This window comes from Leucopleurus acutus, assembly GCF_964270905.1.
Source record: "Leucopleurus acutus genome assembly, chromosome: 4".
Classification (NCBI taxonomy): domain Eukaryota; kingdom Metazoa; phylum Chordata; class Mammalia; order Artiodactyla; family Delphinidae; genus Leucopleurus; species Leucopleurus acutus.
Genome location: NC_139146.1, coordinates 136,177,096 through 136,203,536, shown reverse-complemented (window position 1 = coordinate 136,203,536; position 26,441 = coordinate 136,177,096). Strand labels below are relative to the sequence as shown.

Genomic DNA, 26,441 nt, shown 5'->3' with positions numbered 1-26,441 from the left:
CAACATCTGTAAAAGACAAAACTATAATAGGAATAAAAAAGAAGCAACAATACAAAGTGCAGGTGCGATAGTTTTCATTTCCAAGTCCATTCAGGAAATAGAGCATACTATTCTTTTATATAAAGTGACAAGTTCCGCTTTAAACATTCAGTTACGTTATCTTGCAGGTTGTTTTTTCAATTTACATTATCTCTACTTTACATGGATTTAACTGGAAAGATGGTCATATGTGATACATGGTATAATTTCTTGAACCTACGGAGAGTACGGAAATGGTAAAGTTCATTGTTTTACTTTTTGCTTCATTTGCAATGAGTAACAAGAAGCTGAAAATCTAGTATGAGAAGCATCAGTATTTTTACTCCCCCCCCCAAAAAAAATCCTGAGCCCTCTCATCATTTCTGTTGCCACTTTCAGATTCTCTGTAACAAAAGACTGTTCATTTCCCCTGAATTCTGGCCAGCTGACTTAAATCATCAGTTTTGTAAGTGCAAAATTGGCCTGGTATTTGTCCAAATTGATCAGATAGAGGTGTTATTCCGGCATCACATAAAAATCACTCACACTTTCATAATTGCTTAGAACCTCAAAAGGGAACATCTGTGAAACATGATTTTTGAATAGAGGACTTTTATGAAATATATTTCAAATCTTAAAAAATAGTTTTAATGCTCCCTAAAAGTGGTATAGGATTTACCCCAGCTGACAGTGCCTATTCCATTTAAGAACATTCTGTGTTTGTGGCATTCTACTTTCCTTAACAGCTCTAATTTTATTTAAAAAGCCCCAATACACGTCTGCCGCCTTATTTAGTGTTAAACAGCACTATGTATACAGCTCAACAGCAAGATTAAGAAGTTATAAATACACACATATCACGGACAGAGTCATCTTTCTTTCGGAATTCATTGAATAAAACCGTATTCTGGTAAATCCCCCTCCCCCGACAAGAGAGTGAACTGTGCCTACATCGAGGTGTTTAAGTATTCCTCCAACAGCTTTCATTGTATTATATTATGAAAACACTAGGCTTTAAGCCGGGTACTAATAAATATTTAATTTAAAAGGAAGAAAGAAACCCCAACACAGAACATAAAAAAGACCCTCCCCCCGCCCCCGGCCTGCGTGTCCCTACAGAAGGCGCGGGATTCACCCGGACATGGCCGAGATCTCGTAGTCACTGGCCGAGGTGAGGGGCTTGCCCATCATCCGGATGTTTTTTGCACTGGTGATTCGGGCCATCATGCACACGGGCTTGTCAAAGTACTTCACTAGGGCAGGTTCTGTCAGGAGGGAGGCCAGGAACTGCTCGAAGGTGATGGCCCAGTCCCGGTCCAGGCTGGTGCTCCGGGGCAGCGCCGCTGTGCCCTGGCCGCTGCGCACCAGCACCGTGTCCTCGCCGATGTCCTCGCAGTGCAGCTTGTCCTCCTCGTGGGAGCCGGCACTCAGCACCGAGTACGAGGACATGGAGCTGTCGTCCTTGGTGTCGTCGTCGGAGATGAGCATGGAGGAGCAGGCCCCGTGGTCCCGGGGCGAGGAGTCCTCTAGCTTGATGTCCTCCATCTGTCCCCCCAGGGAGTGTTCCTCGCCGTCCCCCGCCAAGCTGGCCGGGAGGGGCTCCACGGGGTCCGGCGCGTAAGGCTGGCCCGGCCCTTTGTTGGGGAAGAGCATGCCGCCGGGGAGGCCCTGGTTGCCGGGTGGCCCGCCACCTCCGCTCCCGCCCTCCTTGGTGGGCTGGATAGTGAAGAGCTTGCCCACTTCCCCGATCTCCAGCAGGAGGCTGGTCACCGCCGCCGTGGCGTGGTACAGCTCCTGCTCGTTGGGGTCCTCGCTGAACATGTTATACATCGTCTTACACAGCTCGATAAACTGCCCCTGCAAAGTGATGGAGGGAAAACACAAGCATGTGGCCACCTCATGAGGAGCACGGAGGCAGGACCCAAGTGGACTGCAAAGCCATTTAATATCAGGACTCCTACAAGATCCCGGAAGAGTCCTACCGTAGGGTGGATGGATGTGTAGTTTAAAGTCTCTTTCAATGCTTCCTTTTTTTAAACTGGGAAAACGTCTAACATCCATGAAAGTAGAAAGAATGAAATAATACGCCTTTATAATAGTACCTATCATTCTAGAGTCGAGAAGGACCACGGGGACCTCCCTGGTGGTCCAGTGAGTAAGACTCTGCGCTCCCAATGCAGGGGGCCTGGGTTCCATCCCTGGTCGGGGAACTAGATCCCACATGCATGGCAACTAAGAGCCTGCGTGCCGCAATGAAGATCCCCCGTGTCGCAACTAAGACCCGGCGCAGCCAAAATAAATAAGTAAATATTAAAAAAAAAAAAAGAAGGACCATGTTATACAAATGTTTCACTAACTGTTTTATCCTTTCTTGCAGTATCTTAAGTAAATCGCAGATCTCACCTCATCTCATATCTACACACTACAGCAGGCAGCCCAATGTTTCCAAGGTCAGGTCAGCTCCAGTCCCCTCTCCCATGACACATCTGCTGGTGTCCACGGACGGAAGTCATGCCTCCCACCCCCACCAGGATGATTTATCTGTTCTTCTGTTAGAAAACAGCATTTGCAACCTGTATTTTAATTATTTATATTGTTTTATCGCCCTCATTACATTTCAGCTGTTTAAGGAAAAAAATATGTCAGACACCTTTATAGCTGAGCACAGTGGTTTGAAAACAGCATGAGCTTGTCTTCCGAGTATCTGAGGGTATTTGTAAAGACTGGGATGAGAATGCATGTATTCTCAAATTTGAATATTTCGTGGTTCACATATTCTCTGAGGAGGTCATTTTCTCACAACAGAGCATACTTTTAATGCACAAAAGCATGCACAAAATAGATCCAAACAGGTACTACTTAAGCGCCTTGAGGAGTACTTATTCTACATTTATCTATGACTAGAAAAGAGCTTCAAGATTTGAAATGCATGAACTACACTGTTCGGTACTCACCTGATTCAATTTGGGTAAATCCTTTGCATTCTTTGATCTGGATTTATTTTCTGGAGTCCAGAGTCTCAGATAATTACGATTTTCTTGAGAATTTGCCCTCTTCCCTAAAACCCAAATGCCGAGAAATAAGTGTTCAAAGGTCAAGAAGCAACTGTTGAACCAGCAGTAAGGGAAACACAGAGAAGAGAAAGTCTGTACCTCTGTCGGGCTTTAGACTCACTGTAACAAAGCCATCGTCTGCACTGTGTTTGCTTCTGCTGTCCAATCCAACCACTACCAGGAAAGATTCAGAAGAAAAAAGGAGAATGTTACGTGATAAACCCATAGGTTGAGTAGGTGTAGTAGAAAACAGAAAAACCTCTAGGTAGAGTTGCCTAACACAGCAAAACAAAACAAAAACAAAACCCCAGCACATAAATAATTAGGTAAACAACAAGTAATTTTTTAAAGTGTGAGTTCCCACATATCACATGGGACATACTCACGCTAAGCAAATCATTTTTTGTCCACCTCAAATTCAAATCTTACTGGGTGTCTCATATTTGATCTGACAACTGAGTGTTGCCTGCCAGGTCAGTAAACAAAGGATGTTGCAGCCATCAAGCCAGCAGCACTGCAGCTGCCCCCAACTGTGCCATCTCCCAATACCCTGCGGGGATCAGGATGGAGAAAAATAGGATACTGGCCCTAGATAGCTAAGGTGCATGTCAGAGGAATGATTTCAGTAAGCCCAGACTCTTGCATCTTCCCATACACAGAAAAGCACTGAATTCATTAACTTGAGATATCTGGTCTCTTTAATTAACACTAATCTTTTGATATTCCCACTACCTGTTTTTTTTTTTTTTGCGAAAAAAATCTTATATATCCTGGCTCTCCTCCCTTATTTCTTCAGAGCAGTCCCTCTGAGCTATGCGTGAGGCTGCCTCCTGGGCTTAAGTCCTCGGTATGTCTGCCGAATAAAACGTAATTCTCAACTTTTAGGTAGTGATTTCTTTTTTTTTTTTTTTACAATCGAAAAACTCTATCTCTAGGTGAAAGGTTCCCCAAGAATCCTTTTTCACAAGCAGGGCTCGGTGTATAAACAGGAATTAAAGGAATGATGTCATGTGGTGTTCAGTACTTAAAAAACGGTGGTGCTGGCCCCAGTGAATGTTGATTTCCCCCCTCTGTTACATTATCATCTTAACTTTGTATACATGAGATTGACCTGTCAGGCTCTGCAAAAGATCAAGAACTCAGTTTTTAAAAAGAAACTGACGTCTATGTTGATAAAAGAAAACAAATGTCATGTGCTACTAAATTCCTTCAGATTCATAATCTGGCATTTTTTGACTTTCAAGAAAACAACTTATAATTGTTTTCTTCTTTCTTCTTAAAACAGGACATCCCAGGGCTTCAAAAGGGAGAGGTGTACTATCCCCCCAGTTTCCCATTCAGTTTGTCAGCTGTAAGAATGCATCCCAAGCACTTCCTCAGCCATACAAAAGGAGGCTGGTTTGCCACATACGTAACCTTTACATATTTAGTGCCAAATTAAAACCTCAGCAGCTTTTAAGACAGACTGAGGACAATGAACTATATATGCCGTGGAGAAAGTCCTCTCCTCTTAATGTTGAACTAGATTTAGGGAACAAGTAGATAGTCCAAAATGTTATGGTAAGCCCCATGCAATGGATATTATACAGCCAATTAAAAACCATGTTTTCAGAGAGTGTAAATGACATCGTAATAGGCTCACTGGATTTTAAGTGAAAAAAGGATACAAAACTGTACAGGCAGAAGAGGTGGAGATGGCATGTGCCAGAACACGCTTGTTCTACGTTTAAATTGTTCATAAAACAATCCTTCAGCCAAAACAAACAAACGAACAAAACTGTATCGGCAGTTTGATCCCAGTTTTCTATATACATTATGGATATTATTATAATTATATGGATAAAAAAGGAATACTTCAAGATATTAATTATTATTGATAGTTATCTTTATATCATGCAGTTTTAAGATATCATTAGCTTATTTTATATATTTTGACCCATATTTAAAAATTTTTGATACAAAGCAATAGTACTTATGGAGTTAGAAAAAACTTTTTTTTTTTTTTTTTTTTTGGTGGTACGCGGGCCTCTCACTGCTGTGGCCTCTCCCGTTGCGGAGTACAGGCTCCGGACACGCAGGCTCAGCCGCCATGGCTCACGGGCCCAGCCATTCCGCGGCACGTGGGATCTTCCCGGACCGGGGCACGAACCCGTGTCCCCTGCATCGGCAGGTGGACTCTCAACCACTGCGCCACCAGGGAAGCCCAGAAAAAACATCTTTTAAAAAGCATCTTTGAGGTTATTAAATGCTACTGGCATGTAACCATTCCTAAAGCATTTCTGAAACAAGTAACTCCTTTTCTGAGATGAGTTCCCACTAAGAAAGATGCGGCTAACATTTTGCAGCCAAAATATGATTGCTAAGGATTTGAAGAATATTGTCAGATATGCTAAGGCACTATGCTAAGAGGCTTACTACATTATCTCACGAAGTCCTTACTATACCCAATGTGACAGCTCTCATCTCCACTTTCCACACAAGGACCCTGGTGCTCCCAGATGCCCGAAGCTGCCTGAGGTCATCTAGACAAACAGAGCTAGCATCCTGTCCAAAACTCCTGCCCCTAACACCTATCACCAATAAGAATACTGCCTGGCCCTTGCTCCTCTCCACTCAATCACTTAGGGGCTCACAGTTTAAAAGCAGGTCTAAGCTGTGCTTATTTGGGGACAGTAAGATTTAAGAGGCAAAAGGACCCAGGAGCAACCCATGCTGACTTTCAACCTTGGGTGAAGTCAGGAGGCCGCCTGCCCTACGGATGAAGTATCAATAGAATGGAGATAATGCACAGCAGCAGCAAGCCCAGTCGCTGCTTAGATCCACACATGGCACAACAGAACAGGTTCTTATGTAAATCTGGAGATATTTCCAATGAGCCGGATCATGTCTGTGTAGATCTAACAACCGCACAGAGCAGGGGTCAGCAAACTTTCTCCGTAAAGGGCCAGATGGCAAATATCTGAGGTAATCCTACCACTGTAGTGTGAGAGCAGCCATAGGCAATATATAACTGAATGAGCTTGGCTGTGTTCCTGGTTGTGTTCCAATAAAACTTTATTTATAGGCAATAATGTTTAAATTTTATATTAATTCTTTGATATAAATTTTATATTATCGGGCTTCCCTGGTGGCGCAGTGGTTGAGAGTCCGCCTGCCGATGCAGGGGACACGGGTTCGCGCCCCGGTCCGGGAAGATCCCACATGCCGCAGAGTGGCTGGGCCCATGAGCCATGGCCGCTGAGCCTGCGCATCCGGAGCCTGTGCTCGGGAGAGGCCACAACAGTGAGAGGCCCAGCTACCGCCAAAAATTATATATAAATAAATAAATAATAAATAAATTTTATATTATCACAGGCCGTACAAATAAGTGGTGGGCTGGATTTGGTCCAAAGTTTGCTGACGTCTGTTACAGAGCAGTGTATCTGATGTCAATGCTAGTCCAGATTCTGGAGATCAGCATTACAACAGAATGATGTTCTTAATGAATGCTTCTCCCTATCAAGGAGAGGGGAGCAAAGTATATGCTCTCCAGGTAATGCTTTTTCTAAGCCAGCAGGACACAATGTACATGGTCCTTTCGGTGGGCTGAAATTCCCACTCCCCAGTAGTTAGTCAAGTTCAAAAATTTAAAAAGAAAGTAGCATATCAGGCACTTGTATTCATTATACTTCTTTGATTGCCTAGCTTTGGAGGCAACTTTTCCCAATAACAGAGGGCTCTGTAGAAAAAGAAACAGAGAGGCCCTGACGAGGAAAGTCACTTACCATGTGTGCATTCTGGGGTGATATCTTCAAAGAAGTATTGAGTTGCTTCAAAAGCAGAATCTGGCTCGTCTTGATCAGAGGATGGCTCTGGAGAGGGAGGAGAGATGATTCTCATATTGGCAGGGCCAGGACTCAATGAAAGTGTGCTTTAATTGCTGAAGAAATGACACGGGGCTCATGAGAAGCTGAAGTTACGAAGGTGGGCTGGGGGGTCCCATCACTGGTGCAGGCCTTGCATGCCCACCTCCTCAAAACCCTTATGGGGGAGGGGCTCCCTCCAGTTCTAACTCCACCTTCCTTTATAACAACCCCACACTGAAGTGTCCCTTCACATTTGCCTTTTTTGGAGACTTTTCCTAAATCCTATGGAATGAGGGTTTAAGGAACCAAATTTTGGGAAATTGTAACTATAATGATAATTCCCAAATCTGTAGTTTTACCCTATCTCTATCCTTGGAGCTAATCCCCCTTCCTCCCTCCCTTTTTCCTTCTTCCCTTTTTCCCTCCCTCCCTCCCTTCCTTCCTTCCTCCCTTCCTTCCTTCCTTTCTCTCTCCCTCTCCCTCTCTTTCTTTCCCTCCACCTCTCCCTCCATTTCTTTTTTAGTATTTGCTAGATATTTCCAGCTGGAGGCCATCCTTGTTTAAAACTGAACTCACAACTTCACCATCTTTCCCACTGTTTCTGTTGGTGGTAACACTGCTCCCCCTCGACTCAGAATCCCACGAGTTACCAAGTGTTATTCGTTCTCTTGCAGAAGCCTGCTCTTTTCTATTACTGCAACTCACACTTCACACAGGTGAGTGATCATTGAATTAAGCACCGGCTGCTTCAGGAACTCATGTAAAAAGTATCGTTCAGTTTGTTCTCAGTGACCAATGAGTGATTTTGTACATCAAAAAAAAAAAGGCAAACAGGTCTCGCCAAAAAAGACTTCAAGCCAGGCCAAGAGTCACAGGTACCTGTGCTACTCCGTGTGTCTCGCTTACCAGGCAAGACGTGCATTTTGTACAGCAGTTTGAGCTTCTCTGTGAGGTCCCCATGGCACGCGGCACCTAGAAGTCACATAAGTGAAATGCACCATGTGTGCTACAATCCCCCACCCCCACCCCAGGCTCAGCATCCCCCCCAAAGCACCTACTTTTACAAATTGAAACCCAGGTATCGTGTGGCAGAAAGTTTGGCCAGGACGTATTTGGGTTGAGAGCTCTGGAGCCAGGATACCTGGTTTCAAATGCTTTGTACTTACTACGTGCCCTTGGGAGAGTGAACCTCTCTGTACCTCAGTTTCCCCTCTATGAGGCAGGATGACAAATTAGAAGATACTACCAGTGGTCTTGATATCAGGGCCCATGAAATGTGAGAACTAAAGGTGTTAACACTTAGAATAGTGGCTGGCACAAATTTAACTAGTGTTATTGATAAGAAAAGTCAGGTGACTGGGCCTCAACACCCTAAATACTTGCTAGAGTTCAGAAATAATCTCAATACACGTTTAAGAGTGCTTCAAATTACTCATTTTAGAAATCTTTTTTAGTTGCTTTTGGGGTCTCTTAAATATTTCTTCAGTTCAATTTAGCCTAACCTAGCCGCCATTATATCACCATTGCTTCAACCCAAAGAATCCTGTTACTTTTTCCCTTACAGTCCATACGTATTTCAGGAATCAGAAAATCCTTTGTAAATGCGTGTTCCAGAGCGCCTAGTTGAAGGTTCATCAGATTTGGGAAAAGGGGAATCACGGGATCTGGATTGGTTAGCAGGGGCACCAGGGGTTATCTCGTCCCACCTCCCACTTAATGCAGGGGCCTCCTCCCACACCCACATCCATGTAAGAGAGACGTCTGAACATCCTCAGGGACGGGAAGCTCATCACAACCAGAGGCATCTCATCTCACTGGGGAGTTCTAGAAACACTGAAAGGGCTCCTGTCATTTTTACTTTAGTCAGGACCCTTAACCTGCAGGTCCAAGTGCATAAATTCCATGAACCACAAACAATGTAAAATGTGGCCACGTGCCGATGTCACTTTTTGGGAAGATTTCCACAGTCCTTATCAGATCTCAAAGAGATCACAACTCAAAAAAAGGTTTAGAACTATTCCTTTTCCTTCCTCTTTAAAGTAAAAAAAAAAAAAAAAATTGGTCTATTACATCTTCATTATAACAATCCTTCAGATTTTTTTTTTTTTTTTTTTTTTTTTTTTTTCCCGTTGCGGAGCACAGGCTCCGGACGCGCAGGCTCAGCGGCCATGGCTCACGGGCCCAGCCGCTCCGTGGCACGTGGGATCTTCCCGGACGGGGGCACGAACCCGTGTCCCCTCCATCGGCAGGCGGACTCCCAACCACTGCGCCACAGGGAAGCCCCCCCAGGCTATACCTCTCTACATTTTTTCAACTTTCTTATACGACATGGTTTGTACACTCTTCCCTATTCTTACCCACATCCACCTTATGTGTTAATGTGTCCATCAATAACCCTCTGGACAGAGAGTTCCAGAAGCTTCTAGTCCACTGCAGAGAATAGTGGAACTGTTCTTGACTCTTAGCCTAAGTCTGCATTCAACTCTTTATACTCTTCACTCTGGAGTTTCTTATTGACCACATAGTTAACTAAACCCGCAAATGCTTACACACTGACTAATACTAACCATGAAAATAATGACAGACATTTTTGAACCATTCACTTTGTGTTAAATCCTATGTTAACTACTTTCCATATGCATTTCACTTCTCACAACAATTCTACGAGATGGTCACAATTATTATCCCAACTTTACAGGTGAGAAGTCGGGCTTATTGATATTAAGTAATGTTCAAGGTCATAAGCTAGCAAGTGGCAGGCCCAGGATTTGAACTCAGATTTGTCTGACCCTAGATCGCATGGTTGAAACCACTATACTATATATGCAGACATACAGTTCTTTTACAATCATTTCTTAAAATTTAAGATTTCTGATTTATCTATATCAGTTTGTTTTTGCCAATCATTTCCTCCTCTGATTTCTTTAAATCTTGTTTTTGTCCTCCAACACAATGGCTGTCTCTCTTCACTTTTGTAGTGGTAGCTTCTCTACCTTTATAGTTTAAATCCCTGACTAAGTCAGGTAGAGGGGGATAAGCAGTAATTGTAGTGACAACAATAACTAACACTTTTTGAGCCAGGCACTGTTGTAGGAACTTTACTTGAATTATTTCTTTTAGTCCTGACAATAACTATTTTGCAAATGAGGGAACAATCACAGAGGTTAAATACCAAGCCCAGCATACTAGAGAACTCTCCATTGACCGTCATGCTTTGGGTGCAGGGTTCAGACAGTCACTGAATCAACAACATCCATATCCCTCCAACTTTCCATTTATCATGAGTTATCTGTCCAGTGACCAGCTGCCTCATGACATCTATGGCATGTTGAGAAATGCTGCCTTCCAGCAATACCACTGGAAAAGGAGGGCCAGCTAATTTGTGGCTTGCGATTGTAATCCCTCATCTCTAATTCCATAGAGATGTTCTGTTCACTAATTTCTAGAGGGATCTTTCTGGAGATGAACATTGAAATTATTGATCCATCTCTTCCAGAATTCATTCTTTAGTTTCTTAAGACTTGAACAGAATTTCTCTTTTCTACTCTACTTGTCTGTCTCCATAGCTGTAATCAACCCGCATGACTGACTACAGCTCTTGAGACTCCGCCCGGCAAACGGGGTGGAGTTGACTTTGCTCAGAGAACTCAACTGCATTTTTAAGAAGCCCAAGTACTCTTCTCCAATGTTTCCACTATCTTGGACTGCAAACCTCGCTTTCCTTTTCGGAAGATTTTGAAGAGTATTTACCTTGTTGGGGTTTGACTAGGCTTAAGTAAGTTAAATATTTATATTTATTCCTATCACTTTCTACACATGTCTGGTATTTTTGTTGTGAACATCTTTGCTAGAAGCAGATTCACATTACAACTAATTGGCCGTAAGGCCATTTTGCCATAAAAGATAAAAATAACTGGTTGGAGGGGTGGGATAGGGAGGGTGGGAGGGAGGGAGATGCAAGAGGGAAGAGATATGGGAACATATGTATATGTATAACTGATTCACTTTGTTATAAAGCAGAAACTAACACACCGTTGTAAAGCAATAAAGATGTTAAAAAAAAATAACTGGTTGATGGTTACATTACACTAGAAAATAAGATATCAATTTTTGCAAATCCTTCAGTGAGCTAATCTAAGCCAGACTGTGTTAAAATTTGCACCATTTTCAAGAAACTTACGCCCATCAGGAATCACATTACGATTTCCTTTTGGGGGGATAGGAGGAGCTTGATTCTTCGTTTGCCTCCAACGTCTAATACTGCATGATAAATTTGGTAAAGACGGCCTGAGAGGACAATCTGTTGTATCCAAATTAGCTAAAGAATCAGTCATTAATGTTCTCGAAGGCTGTTGTGAATTAGTAGCTGCTTCTTTTATATTTGCCATAGCTTGGTGAACTTTTGGTTTTGACGAGTGGGAGGCATGACTGTGCTCGTCGAAGGATTTATAAAAACTGATTTGTTATCTTTTTCTAGTGTCGTAACTGTCAACCAATTATTTTGATCTCTTATGACAAAATGGCCTTATGGCCAATGAGCTTTGCAGCAAAACTGGCTGCAGCAAAGAATGTTTACGGCAAAAATTCCTAGAACCCTCTCTACGTGCAGAACCTGTCTCTTTTTTCTCCTCCTTATTTTTGTCCAAAGGTAATTTTTAAAAATCTCCCTTTTGATAGACACCAAGGTGATAGTAATAGTTACTCTGGGGCAGAAAAGATTAGGAGAGGGTCAAAAGGGTCCTTAGCCTTGTCTGGATTGTTTTACTTTATTTTGTTCACTTTTTTGAAAAGCAGAATGTATTTACGTTACTTTTGTAATTAAAAAATTAATGCCTTCTTCTTCCCTAAAAAAAAAAAAATCCTATTTGCTGTCCTTAGCACAGAGTAATGAGAACAGCCCTCATCTGAATCCTGGACCCAGTACGTACTAACTGTGCTTTTCAGTTCAATAACAGACATACGCTGACTTGCTAAAAATGAACGTTCCAGCAAGTTGCTTAACTTTTCTAAGCCTCCATCTCTTTAACTGACAATGGGGGTATTAATAGTAAGCAGACAGGTAATAAAACATAATATTGATAGTAACTGCACAAACGCTGCTTCCAGGGTGCCTGAGTTCAAACTCCGACTTTGTAGTTGTGTGCTTTAGGTAAATTAAATGCACATAAAGCATGAGGGCAGTGCCTGGCTGAGCAAATGCTATATAAATGTTAGTTATCAATACTGTTATTACCCTCAAAGGTCTGTTGTCTGGATTAAGTGATAAAGTACAAGTTCTAAAGCATCACAGCAGAGCCTGCACTTAAAAAAGGCTAGTTTCCTCCATGTACCCCCTTTGAATGATATATCTGAGCACTTGATACAAATAGTTTTTACTTATCTAAGAGGACCTTATCTACACCTCTTTGCTTTTTTAACAACCATCAGCTTTCTCTGGCCTTTAAGCCTTCCAGTCATTATTCTTAATGATTTAGGGTACTTTTTGGAATCATTGTTGGCTCTATGTCTGACGCCTTCATCTTTCGTGGGCACAGGTCATTTTCAAGTGCACGGACCAAGGTCACAGAGTGGCACAACTAGAATTTTAAAAAGTCTTCCTTCTTATCTCATTCAGACAGCCTGACATAATGCCTGCTATATCCACAACCTCGTAATGGGCGGGCCAAGCTTGACCACCGCGTAGCTTTTCTGCTCAAGTATTAATGGGACAAGAGTCCAGTGGAATATAGGACAGGAAACAGGTCAGACAGTGAGGCTGACAGGCAGAAACTCGTGCTGCTTGGGAGGTGAGGGTGTGCATTCTCAGGATGGACACCCTTCCTCCCCGCAAAATGGAGAGAAAAGACTTCCATTTAGACTGCAGGGCTGTTGCATTTTTTTCAGCTCTTTATTAAAAACATTATGAAATGTTTTATAAAATTTTATGAAACATATGTACTGTAAATATATTTTTTGACAAAGAAAAGCAATCCATGCAAACATTTCTTCCCTTGTAAAGTTATCGTGATTTGTGGTTTCAGTGTTTAAGTTGGCATTCTTGCAAACTCTCTGATAATGTATTTTAACTAGTGCTGAGGACTATCGAATGTAGAAGTGATTAATGATATATGATTAACGATTTAATCATATATCCATTAACTAAAAACGAATTTTACAGTCAGCTTGCAAACCTTAAAATGTGCTTCTCTGTCCTGTAAACCTTGTCTCCTGAAGCGAGCGGGGCTGTGGTCCTGAGGGCGGCACAGAGAACCACGAGGACCACGGTGCTTACTGACCTATTCCCCCCTCCCCCTACCCCAACTCATGCAATAACATCACATCCTTACTCAGTCCAGAGACAAACTCTCGGAAGTTGATCAGAGAATCTCCATTTTCATCCAATAACTGGAATAAGCGCGAGGCAAGCACGTCAGAGTGAGTTCCACAGGCCCAGGGAAAGAGCAGAGCAAACATGCCCTTGAACAGCTCAAAGTCGATGCGGTACTGCTCGAGATAGGGCAGGCTGGGGTCGTGCCGGTCCAGCGCATTGCTGCTCCCTCCCCAGTAGCAGCTGGTTAGGTGTTCCGCCTGAAAAATCAAAGAACAGGAGGACTACTGGGGACTGCATCTCACAGCAAATACCAAGAAGAAAGGCCCTCCCTCAAATCTGGAAAAAGGCTTTAGGTCACCCGTGTGCATCTCCTGGGGGTGGGGGCAGTGGTCTGGTCGCAGGGTCCCTCAGCTTCTCTTCTACATATATCTCCACTTGACCCTGCTCCCCCCAAACTCCATGGCAACCATCTCTGTGTTTACATCTGGCATGAAAAACCCGGTTCAATTACTGGTGTAGGTGAAAAAAGAAAGAAAACCCTCCCCCTCCCCATCCCCACACTCAAAAGCATTTTAAGAAGTAACTCCCATAAAGACAAACTCTTTCTTTTTTTTCTTTTTTAATTTTATTTATTTATTTTGGTTGCGCCGGGTCTTAGTTGCGGCAGTTGGGCTCCTTAGTTGTGGTATGCGTGTGGGATCTAGTTCCCTGACCAGGGATCGAACCCATGTCCCCCGCACTGGAAGGCAGATTCTCAACCACTGCACCACCAGGGAAGTCTCAACTCTTTCTTTTTTTAATTTAAAAGAAATACATAGAATGTTAACCTGAAAAAAGGATCTGTAATTCAGGCAATCTGATCACCTTGTGTCCTCAGCGAGCATGGTACAGCCCAGAGGGTAAGTAGCTTCCACAGGGTCATCTAACCAGTTAGTCAAAGCAGAATCATCATGCGATTTTGAGTCTCCAAACTCCTAGTTTAGTGTCCTGTAAACCCCCTGCTTCCTGGTCATCAAAATCCCATTAATATTATCCTAGTCATCCAGTAGTCAGGCTACAAGTGTGCGGTCCTCCTGTTTCACGCATCTGAAAATAGCTCCAGGGAAATTATGAGTAGGAACCACTAGGGTGAGGAGAACAGAGACCCAACAAAAGGCTTCTTGTTTCTGTCCTTGGAAAGAAGGCTGCCTCTTTATTCATGAGGTCATATTGATTCTGGTAGAACTATACGCCCATTCTAGGAAGACTGCAAAGAAAAAACATCTAATAGAAAGGCCAGTACGGAACACCCCAGCTCTCCTGTATGTAGACATTTACAGTTAGCACTGAATGGTAGCCTGGGGAGATGGGAGGGGCATCCAGAGGGAGACTTTATTTTTTACTTTATTCTCTGTTGTACTGAGTATTTCATTATAAGCATATATAAATATTGCAATAGCAAAAGGCACTGACAAAACAGATCTCCCCCTCCCCCTGCCTAGGGGTTCTGAGAAGGGAGAGTCAGTGGTGAGTGCGTAGCACTTCAGTGTTGTTCTCACTTAGAACGGAGCAAAGAGGACCAATGTCTTTGTCCTCACTGTTTGCTGGGAATTGTAGCTAATAAACCCAAAAAGAGCGGAGTGAGAGTAGGCAAGAGAGGAGGAAGGAGAGGTTTCTGCAGGGCAGCCTCGGGAGAATAAAGGAAGTGTGTCAGGTCCACCAGGCTTCAGGGCTGCACTGGCGCTGTGGGTGGAGATGGGGGCGGGGCTTGGGAGGAGTGGTGATGGTGGTGACGTCAGGGAGAGGAGGGTCCGAGGGACTGCACTGAAGTGATGCCCAGCAGCCCTCTGGGTGGGACTGTGTTGGTGATACATCCCCAGGAAGGGTCCTCTTTACCGGAACTTCGTCAGTGGATGAAGGTTACCCAAAGCACTTCCTCCTAACTAAAGCGCTCACGTTCCTCTGGAAGCAGGCCTGAATGTGGTGCAGACACTTTCACCGTGCTCACAACCTTCAGGAAACGACAAGCCATGCAGACCATGACGCTCTTCTTTGATGAGACCCCCTACTCCATCATTTGGGCACTAGGGACCCGAGATTGAAAAAGGACTAATTTATTAAGAGTTCACTAAGAGAAACTAAGGCATAGGGGCCCTGAACCACATTTTCCATCAAATCTGCCTCAGGGTGGCGGCCTTTCACCTTTTTCTACCAAGTTTTAGCCCAAAGCCCAAGGCAGAATGCTCCGTGGGAGACAAATGTCTCTTTCCTTTGTATCCAAAGGAAAACCCCCAGAAATTGGCTTTTTAAAGGACTAAGAGTCTGGCAGCGTGTCTGACACAGTCATGCCTCAATAAACGTTCGTTCAGATGAATTAAAGCCAATGAAAGTCTTCAAAAGACTCAAGAAAGAGTCGGTAACTGAAGTCTTTGTCTTGGGTTCCACAGTACCCGAGAGTCCTTCCCATTCCTGACACCAGCCAAGGGTCTCGGGTTCTCTCTTGGGGCGCTCAGCAGACTTGGGGAACTCGTGTTTGTCAACACACCCTTAGGGCAGGGTTTTGGAGTGTAAAGAAAGCTTTCTTCAGGCAATATCCTCGGTGTAGAAATGACACACCTGGTACCTGGAGGTGCACAGACCAGAGAGTGCAGGGGTGCCCGGGTAAGAAGACAAGGGCACCCCTGTCTCTGTGTCTTCAGTGATCTCCGGATCTTGGACTTCTGCACAACCAGCCCTGGTCTTCCTTTTCCCGGTATGCCCCAGAGTCAGCCTCCTCTTTCTAATGTTATAGCGCTTCCCATTATCTGTGCATGGTCTTGCCCCTCCAGCTGCTACTCCCGCTTCCGTTTAGTTACCCCAAATCCTGGTCCTACCGGCACCACCCTGTGAAGCAGATTTCTTCCAGTCCTCAGTATCCTTTGAAAGTCTGATCTCAACTGGATCATTGTATCTTCTTGTTTTGAACCTAGTTGGATCACTGTAGTTTTCGCTTAACGAAACGAAGAGGGACTCCCTCCTTACGGAAAACCAACGTACGCGGAGCAATTAGCTACCGCGCTTTACGTGTCTGAATAAAACACGAACGAGATGGCACAGGCTAGACACTTCGTCGTCAAGTGCTGAACGCAGCCTGGTGGGGACGCAGTTGTCCACTCTGTTGGTCATGCTGCTGGGCTGCACAAAGCCATCAACCTCTCTCTGCCGGCCCCAGAAGCACGCAGAGATTATACTAGATGGAAAACTGATCACTAATTCACCTATGTATTCAACACACGTGTTTGGAACACCTAGTGGGGAGAGACACTAAACTAGGCACGAGTGAGACAAAAGGAAATAAAACGGTGGTGCCTCCAGTAGCTAACAGGCAAAGCGGGAACATTTGCAAAAATATTCCCAGCTCTCACTTTGTCTGATCCTAAGATCTATTAGTGTCCAACTCAGATCTTTACGTTTGTCCCTTTATGTTCGTTCCTGTAATATCTTTGCAGTCCTCAACCGTCTTCCTTAGTTCTGGGAGTAAAAGGCTCTGTACACAAGAAGCTAGCCAATTAAAGATTGTGATAAAATCGGTACCCACATAAAAGGCATCTTTTAAAACTTTTTTCTCGGCAATTGCTACATTTTTACAATGTTGGTAATGACAGTTATGAAAGAAGTATTTTTTCTGGAAGAAAAACCATTCTATACTGCTTTATTTACTGACATAATATTTTCTTATTGAGGATCAAGATTGGTATGGGCTGACTTAGAAAGGAAAATTGCAGAAATTTAACAACTAAGCTTTTCCTTAGACATTTGAGCAGCTTTATTCTTGTTTTTTTTTGGTTTTTTTTTTTGTGGTACGCGGCCTCTCACTGCTGTGGCCTCTCCTGTTGAGGAGCACAGACTCCGGACGCACAGGCTCAGCGGCCATGGCTCACGGGCCCAGCCGCTCCGCGGCATGTGGGATCCTCCCGGACAGGGGCACGAACCCGTGTTCCCGGCATCGGCAGGCGGACTCTCAACCACTGCGCCACCAGCGAAGCCCTTGAGCAGCTTTATTCTTATTCTAGCTACATATCTCTTTTTAAGAGTGCTTTAATATAGATTAATATAGGAAATTGCAATTTACAAGAGTCTCAGGAAGAATTTAAACTTGATTGCCATCGTTCCAGTGAGAATTATAAAGTAACGCCCTATTTTCTTAAGACCAAGGAAACAGCTAAAATATTATATGAAGTGGAAGAAAGCTAAAACATCAATTTAAATGAGTTATATCTTTATTTTTTATATTAAGTACTCTATTTTTACACTCTCAGCTCTATCTTCCTATTTATGCATGTTGACACTCATGCTGTCCCTTCATAATTTAACAGAAAAATCTAGAACTAACGGAATTATTAAAGTGAACTCCTTTTTCCCCTGAATGTACATGAATTTTCTTTGAAACTCACTTTGAAAAGAGCATAAAGTTCTTCTAGCTCATCAATGGTAAAGGAAGTTTCTGTCACAATGGTTCGTACCTATAAGAAGAATAAACACAATGAATTTCACGAACTCAAAAATGTCATAATGGGAAACTTCCTGATTTTCTTGTTTTAAATCATCTTCAGTCTGTCAAGCAGGAATGTGAGTTGGTAGGAGTGTGAGGAAGGATGGAGAAAGAAGGTCACATGCCATTTCTCAAAAGACTCACCACGTTCCGTTTTGTAGTATCCTCCAGTGTCTGGATCACCTTCAGTCTCTGTTTGAATCTCATCTGCTCAATCAAATCCGCCCGGATAGTTCCAAATTTCTGGAAAAAAACAACATTGGTATTTCGGGAAATCTGCTAAAGCACACGACATCATGTCTGCAGGACTGATGGAGATAAATCCTGATACCAGTGGGAAATTTCCGCCAAATGACAGGCCTCCTAGACTATACCTTTATTTACTATATGGCCTTTGTTTCTTTGGAGGCCATTAAACAACCCTAAATAAATAACAAAAAATGCTCATGCTTCTTCACAGTTGAACCAAATTTCAAAGCCACATGAGTCTTCCTCAAATCAACAGTTCATGGGGGAAGGAGAGGGTTAAATAAGGCTACAAGGGCCCTTTGTGGATGAAACAATGCTTTAAACGAAGAACTTTCTTGGCAGGAAGAAAGGAAGTATATAAGGCTAACTATTAAACTGGGAGGTTGTAGGAAATGTTGGAGTGAGGCTTCCTGTCCTGATCTCTAGCTCAATAGCATTTGTCTCTCATTGGCAGACACTGAGGGCTAGCGACCTTTTTTTTTTTTTTTCCGGTACACGGGCCTCTCACTGTTGTGGCCTCTCCCACTGCGGAGCACAGGCTCCGGACACGCAGGCTCAGTGGCCATGGCTCACGGGCCCAGCCGCTCCGTCCTCCCGTACCGGGGCACGAACCCGCGTCCCCTGCATCGGCAGGCGGACTCTCAACCACTGCGCCACCAGGGAAGCCCGCTGAAAGGTCTTTTATTAAAGTGCCCTGTGCCTTCCAGAAAGCTCACCTCAGTCTATGGGTGAACCTGAAGGCCGGGACTTTGTCTTCTACGTCTGTGTATCTAACAAAACTGCACTCGGGGCGCACACAGAAGAAAACCATCTCTCAGACTGTCCATACCATTCCTTCCAGGAGGGACTCGGTAGGACTTCACAATGAGCAAGGCATTTATGAATCAAGTTACCATCTCTACTCGACAGGAGAAAGCTGATCAACTGGCATCAACCTAGGGATCTCAAGGCTGACTGTGCTTTCGGTATTTTCCCTACTTTTCTATTTTCCTGACTAATTATCCTGAAGCACAGAAAGCAACGAGTCGCCTGCTTCAGAACACCAGTGTTGTGCCGTATAACCAGGTTATAATGGGCCTCTGTGTCTAGTGGCCCCATTCTGCATCTAGGGCAGTGATTCTCAACCCTCGCCGGGCTCTTGAATCACCTGGGAACTTTAAAAAAATATTTATTCTTAGGCCTCCTACCAGAGATACAAAGTCTAGAATGGAGCCTAGGAATGTATATTTTTAAAAGCTTGGCTTAAAAATTGTTTTAAGTCGTTTTAATGCACAGGCAGAATTGAGGACCATCAATCTAATAGGTGGAAAAAAAAAAAAGAAAGGCAAGCGTTTGTGGTGTTTTCTTTAGGATGGCGTAGAAGGCATTGGGAAGGCAAAGGAAACTTATGAGCAGGGCAGTGACACCAAGCAGAGAGGAGAAAACAAAAAACCAATCATCATGTATTGAAAGGCCAGGTAATGTAGGCATTGCTATAAATAAACGGGGTTGTCTTCCCAGGCAGAGGAAGGAAACTGCTGCTGTGTCCTGTGATAGGATATTTGGCAGCCTAAGAGTCACCATTAGGGACCAGGCAGACAGGATGGAAATGGAGACCAGCCCTGGTCTTGTCTCCATTCTCCTCTCTTTCCCATTAAAAATGGGCCAAGTGCTGACCTCAACAAGACCTTAGCTTATCTGCTGTCAAGAACAAAGCTGAGTTTCCACATACCAAGCTTTATTACTTTGGTCTAGAATTCTCTTTAAAATAAAGGTTTCAGGGGATGCCTTTAGGAAAACAACCCACAGCTATGATAATAACTATTGCGTTCAGTCACATGGGCTCTTTTTCTGGAAAAATAATCATCCAAAATTTCTGACGGAGGACTACCCAAAAGTCCTGGGGCAATGATTTTTTAAAAAATGCATTATGGGGCTTCCCTGGTGGCGCAGTGGTTGGGAGTCCACCTGCCGATGCAGGGGACGCGGGTTCGTGCCCCGGTCCGGGAAGATCCCACATGCCGCGGAGTGGCTGGGCCCGTGAGCCTGGGCCGCTGAGCCTGCGCGTCCGGAGCCTGTGCTCCGCAACAGGAGAGGCCACGGCGGTGAGAGGCCCGCGTACTGCTAAAAAGAATCTGCGAAAACCTGCAAACAATATATTAAATATCAGAGAATGCTCGTGATCTATTTTAAGTAAAAAATGGAATGGTACAAAACACTTTTTGGTATAAACTTATTTTTTAAGTGTAAGTTGCAAAAAATAAAAACATATTTGAAGACTTCCCTGGTGCCGCAGTGGTTAAGAATCCACCTGCCAATGCAGAGGACATGGGTTCGAGCCCTGGTCCGGGAAGATCCCACATGCCACGGAGCAACTAAGCCCATGCACCACAACTACTGAGGCTGTGTGCCGCAACTACTGAAGCCCGCACGCCTAGAGCCCATGCTCCGCAACAAGAGAAGACACCACAATGAGAAGCCTGCGCACCGCAATGAAGAGTAGCCCCCGCTCGCCACAACTAGAGAAAGGCTGCGTGCAGCAACGAAGACCCAACACAGCCAAAAATAAATAATTAATTAAAATAAATTTTTTTAAAAACCGAAAAAAAAACCCCATACTTGAGGGAAATATGCTCACAGGATATGGTTTTTTCTTTCATATTTTTCTACAGTTTCTACATTTTTTTACAATAAACCTGCATTACTTTTATGATTCTAAAACATACCAAAAATGTTTTGTTTTCAATATATATGGAGTGTCAATGAAAATTTTCTGAAATACTAAATTACTAGTCTTTCTCCCATTCTGAGTTAAGGACACACATTTCTGAAAAGATGTCTGGATCCATGCCGATTTTTTTAAAGCACCAAATTTTTGGTTCTCTTTAGGAGAGATTTTCCTCACCATTTGTCCCATATCCAGGCTGTTGCTAATTGAAGTGCTGACAGTCGCCAGTCATACGATCCCAAAACATCAGGAGAGGGTCTAGTGTGCTGAGCGGAACATTCATGCTCTTTCTTAATGATCAGGAGATGAACAAACCATGAGATGTTATGGGCACTGAGTCCTGGGGGACGCCACAAACCCCAAGTGCTATGGGGTACACAGGATCGTGGTTCCTTCACCTCTAGACGCTCGTTAGTTCTTTTATGGGATTCAGGACCACATCTGGGGTCATCATGGACCAGGAGGCACCCTCCCACGCCCAGGCCAAGCAATTTTAGAGGAATCCTAGGACTCTGGTTCTTCTCTAGGATGGTATAGAGTATTCTGTGTGTCTTGGATGTAAGAGGATTGGCTTGTGTACTTCCCAGAAGACCTAAGGACTTGGCATGAGCATGGGAAGTGAGCTGATTTGTGCAGGTCAACCTCCCCACGCTTGCTTTCAACAGTCCCTCCTCAACCCACCCAGAGTTGAATAGGAGCTGCTCCTTGATCAGGCTTCAGGGTGGGCAAAGCCAAGAACCGGAGGGCCTGAGCTGGTCATGCCAATTGCTCTGTGGTATAAGATCCATTCAGTGTCCAGCTCTGGAGCTCGAAGCCGTCAGCTGGCAGGGAGCTGCTCGCTTCGGCAACCAGTTCTCAGAAGGCGGAGGGAAGCAGGGACGCCCCTGGGTTAGCAATGGAAGCTGCGGCACATGTCCAGCAGAGCCCCTCGGAGCACTCAAGAGTGCTGTGATGCTCGGGCAGGGAACGTGACCTACCTCATAGGAAGTTCTGATGAGTCTGAAGATGTCGACCTCAGGATAGGGCTCCACGTCATCACTGAGCAGGGAGTGGAGATGAGGGATGGGGGGCAGCGTGCTGTCCTTATTGGTCACACTGTCCAAATACCTGGAAGAAGAAATGAATCTAGAGTCACTGGGAGGTCCAGAGTCAATGAATCTGGAATCCCTTTACACCTGTCCACCCATTATCTGCAAACTCTGCATATCAAAACAAAAGACTAAAATTTCCTTAAGAGCAGAATAAAATTTCCTTCACTCCTTTTTTTTTTAAATTGTATTTTTTTTAATTGAAGTAGAGTTGTTTGCCTTCACTTCTAAAGACAAAGCATATGAAAAGAAATGCTCAGCCACAGAGAAAAGTGGGCATTCTGATTACCATCAGGCCAATTAAGACTCGTGAAACGAAGGAAAAAGATACACGGTAAGTACAGGGAAGAGGACTTCCCTGGCGGTCCAGTGGTTAAGCCTCCGTGCTTCCAATGCAGGAGGCCTGGGTTCGATCCCTGGTGGGGGAACTAAGATCCCGCATGCTGCGTGGCGCGGCAAAAAAAAAAAAAAAAAAAAATGTACAGGGAAGAAAACCCCAAGGTAGTTTTCAAAGTGAGAAATACCTTCCCAAAACGGTCATGGCCTCCCCATCGTCCTTGCAGTTCAAAAGTTTGTCCACATTTGCGTCCAGCACAGCCAGGGCCAACTGGAATATCACTTTGATTCCTTCATAGAAGAAACAGTCGACAACCACAACTGCACTCTCAAAGGGCATCACGCTGAGAAACAGTGTGAGGAACCAGGACAGGGAGATGGTAGAAATCACACCCAGGTCCTGCATGCAGTCATACAGCTGTGGGACATAGTCCCGGGCAAGTTCCTCGAAGACACCCTGGTCCACCAGGGCACCTGCAGTGGAGGTGGACGCAAAAGGCCATGGGTCAACCAACTGCACCTTCTCACTAATGAACCCAACCCAATGGCTTGACGAAAATAATCCAGTTCACAACTGCTGCTGAGACAGAACTCTAATTACTATGTTACTAGACCAAGGTGTCAGCACAGCCAAGTCACCAGATGAGTTCTGGCTACATCGTCTCTTTCTGGAGTCTTCCTCTCCTGATTCTTTACCACAAAAGAGCAATAACATGAGAACTCTGAAGCCTGTTGAAAAGGTCAATTTACAAAATTCTCCTGGCACACCATTACTTTTTTTGTGGGCAACATGATGTTTGGTTGGGCATGAAATGTATATCTAAGTAGCCTCACTTCTTGGCAAACTCTTTAAAAAAAAAAAAAAAATCGCTTGTCTGGATGCATGGTCCCCACATAGGAGTCATTTCTCTAAACAATTGCTTCTTCAATTTAAAAGCATTCCAGCTGTGGACATTTCTGGAGAGTATTTCCAATGAGTCGAATTAGTGTGCAAAAGTTTAGAAATGGAAACAGAACACAAGAGGGGAGCATAACGCACACCTTTTGCTACACTAGCAATGAAAAGCTTATCCTGCTAAAATGAATGTCTAACACTGGAGGGGATTATAAGGAGAAATACCAATAATTTGTTTAAATGTTCACCACCCTTGTTTGCTTTGCAATGAAACCGGTTCTGAAAAATACCTTAGAAACTGAGCTCTGGATACATTTTTATATGCTATTCTGCCCGCTCCGTTTTTGAATACTTCTGCTTTCCATAGATTCCATGCTCTTCATGAAAGAACTGTTAAACCTTTTTGGGTTGATGATCTGTGTGCTTGGTGTAGCTCTCACATGGCACAGACTGACACCCACATTGAGTGTTTTCTAAAACAGTGAGACACGTGTATTCTCTCCATGGGGAGAAGCTCCATGGGACTCCTTTGTGTATAATCTATATTGATTCAAGCCCTCTCATTCACATCTTAGAAAGCTGCAGTAGTCTGAAACTCTTTTGACCAATGGTGACTGGAAATGGGGTTCCAGCTGGTATCCCGGTTCTAGAAACATTTTCCTGATGAGATAAGGGTTAAAATGTTAACTGCATCCTCACATACCAACCACCCTGGTGTTGTAGTAATCAGGAAGCATGCGTTCACACAAAGCCACCAGCAGCCAGAAAGCTTCCTCCTCTTTGGCATAAAGCAGCAGCACTGATGTGACAATGTTCATGGCCTAAAGGGATGAAAGAAGATGTCATCAAACACATTTTACATTTTAACATACAAGCAATTTTGTTAACCTGAAAAATGACTGAGTTAGTCCCACAGGGGCCAGCATACTTTTTCCTTAAAGAAACAGATAATAAATTTTTAAAGGCTTTGCAAGTACACACACATATTCTTCCAAGTTTTGTCTTCTTTCCAACTCTTTAAAAATGTAAAAGCCCTTAGTCCTTGAGCCTGTTAACTGTTAACAGCCTCCATGAACACCAATATTCACCCCCCATGCACGCAAACCCTCATTCAAAAACACTTTGTCCAAAGGCTATTTGACAAAGCTTTTAACCTGTTAAAAATTTTTTAATCCTTAATTCAGAGAGGTAACTATTTCCTTTTTAATTCTTCCATAATTGTGTCTAAACCAAGTAAACATGGCTTGAGGCTCTCCTCGGGGAACAATGAAACCTTTCAAAGTTGGAGTCCTCGCCCATTATTTCCATCTGGATAAGGATGGTCGTGATAAGTAACAGGGATTTTATTCTAAAGTAACCTACTTTATTAAAAGATATTATCAGATAGCTCACAACCACTCAAGGCTCAACTACTTTAATGTCCTCTTAATTAAAAAGAGGAAGATCAAAAGATAAATATGAACTCTATTATATTAGAAGGGAACTCACTCCTGTACTTCTTTTGATCTTCTAGAAACCAGTAAGTGTTCATTAGGCTTCAACAATATAAATGTCAAAAAAGGAATTTTGGGGACTTCCCTGGTGGCGCAGTGGTTAAGAATCCACCTGCCAATGCGGGGGACACGGGTTTGAGCCCTGGTCCGGGAAGATCCCACGTGCCGTGGGGCAACTAAGCCTGTGCACCGCAACTACTGAGCCCGTGCACAGCAATGAAGACCCAACTCAGCCCAAAATTAATTAATTAATTTTTTTAAAAAAAGGAATTTTGGTCTAATAGGCTCTTTCTTGTAAGCCTTACTCAATAGCTTCCCAAGTGAAATTAGTAAAATTCTACTTGAGAATTAACCTGCCTAGCCCACGATCATCGTCATGGTTAGTGCCTTAGTCATTCAGTCAAGGTAAGTTCTTTCGAAGGTCTACTTGGTAACAGGCTCTGGACTAAATATTGGGGAAGGGGGGACACAGTGGTGACAAGTCTCACAGGGCACAAGTGCTGGGGTCAGAGAGATAGAATAAAGACGTAAAGGTTGATTAATCAATTTGGATGTATATTTAAATTAAGTGCTATCAAAAAGATAACATGTGGTACAGGGAGACCTGTGCTCTGTGTGTGTGTGTGTGTTTGTGTCGAGGTGTAAGGGAATTAAGCCTGCTTTATCTTTTAGCTAGATGGTCACGGAAGGTCTCTCTGAGTACGTATGTGGCCTTTACATCTAAGGACGTTATCTAGGAGCTTCCCAAATTGTGGTATCTGTACCTAGTATAAGAGATAATTGTAGTGGGTATATGGGCAACATTTTTTTATACTGAATTAAGCATTTATTTTAAAGTGCCTTAAAATATAACCATAGCATATAAACGTTACACTCTCAAGGACGTTAGTTGCTTAGGAGATGCAGAGCAAGAGTCCTGTGGAACCTAGAGTCCAGGCCTGGTGCCCAGGCCTGCTCAGGAACAGCTAGTGACCAGCTAGGTCACCAGACGGTGGTGGATCCAGAAAGGGCACTCTTGTCCCCTGGCTGAGAACCTCAGTGCAGTGGTTCTCAGCTCAGGGAGATTTCGCTCTCTGAGAGACATTTATCAACGTCTACAGACATTTTAGTTGTCACAGTTGGGGAGCTCTACTGGCGTTTAGCGGGTAGATGCTATTAAACGTGTTATTCAACAGGACTGTTTTTAAACATCCTACAAAGCACAGGACCGTCCCACACAAAAAATTATTCAGTCCACAATGTCAACAGTACCAAGGTCGAGAGACCCTGGTGCAGTAATAGTTCTCTTAACCATAACGTCTTTCTCGTTACTTACTGGCTAATAAAACATTTTTTTAAAGTCTCACCCCCCTGTGACACTCACCTGGCAATACCCTATGTTAGGATTTCGAAAAGCATAAGCCGTTAGGACTCTCCTCAGAGCAGCGATGCCCATTTCGTTCTGGAAAGCTGGGTGCTCTGGGAGGGAGCGGTGCAGGTCCCTCTCAATCTCCTCCGTGGCAAGGTTGTACTTCCCCATGGACTTCTCCACGAGGTCTTCATAGTACCCGGGATGCGTGGCCTTCTCGTTGATAGCACCTGGGAAATACCCAACAGACACAACATCAGAAAGCGGAAGCCCCGCCCTTGGTCTGTAACCACAGCTGACTGACCCAGACTCTTCACCTTCCTTCCCCTCAAAGGACACTTGCGAGATAATTATGAAATCCCATGATGACGTGTCTGCTGCAATCATGGCCAGATTGTAAGTTCACTTCTGTCCTCCTTCCCTCTTCTCACTCCATAGTAAGCGGCTGTTTAAAAACCTCCCTACAGGGGCTTCCCTGGTGGCGCAGTGGTTGAGAATCCGCCTGCCAATGCAGGGGACATGGGTTTGAGCCCTGGTCCAGGAAGATCCCACATGCTGTGGAGCAACTAAGCCCGTGCGTCACAACTAC

General features: G+C 43.9%; 1 protein-coding gene across 1 annotated transcript in view; it reads right to left on the bottom strand.

Annotated features, from left to right (window-relative positions):
* Positions 1-648: 648 nt before the first annotated feature.
* Positions 649-26,441, bottom strand: part of TBC1D9 (TBC1 domain family member 9) — a 103,080-nt gene continuing 77,287 nt past the window's right edge. The window contains exons 10-21 of the mRNA XM_082838522.1: positions 25,868-26,082; positions 23,715-23,832; positions 22,305-22,590; positions 21,670-21,799; positions 17,881-17,979; positions 17,639-17,707; positions 13,243-13,483; positions 7,823-7,888; positions 6,836-6,922; positions 3,171-3,245; positions 2,973-3,076; positions 649-1,875 (exon numbers count right to left, since the gene is read on the bottom strand). Coding sequence (XP_082694648.1) covers positions 1,150-1,875; positions 2,973-3,076; positions 3,171-3,245; positions 6,836-6,922; positions 7,823-7,888; positions 13,243-13,483; positions 17,639-17,707; positions 17,881-17,979; positions 21,670-21,799; positions 22,305-22,590; positions 23,715-23,832; positions 25,868-26,082 — 2,216 coding nt within the window. The 3' untranslated portion in view covers positions 649-1,149. The remainder of the gene's footprint in view (positions 1,876-2,972; positions 3,077-3,170; positions 3,246-6,835; positions 6,923-7,822; positions 7,889-13,242; positions 13,484-17,638; positions 17,708-17,880; positions 17,980-21,669; positions 21,800-22,304; positions 22,591-23,714; positions 23,833-25,867; positions 26,083-26,441) is intronic.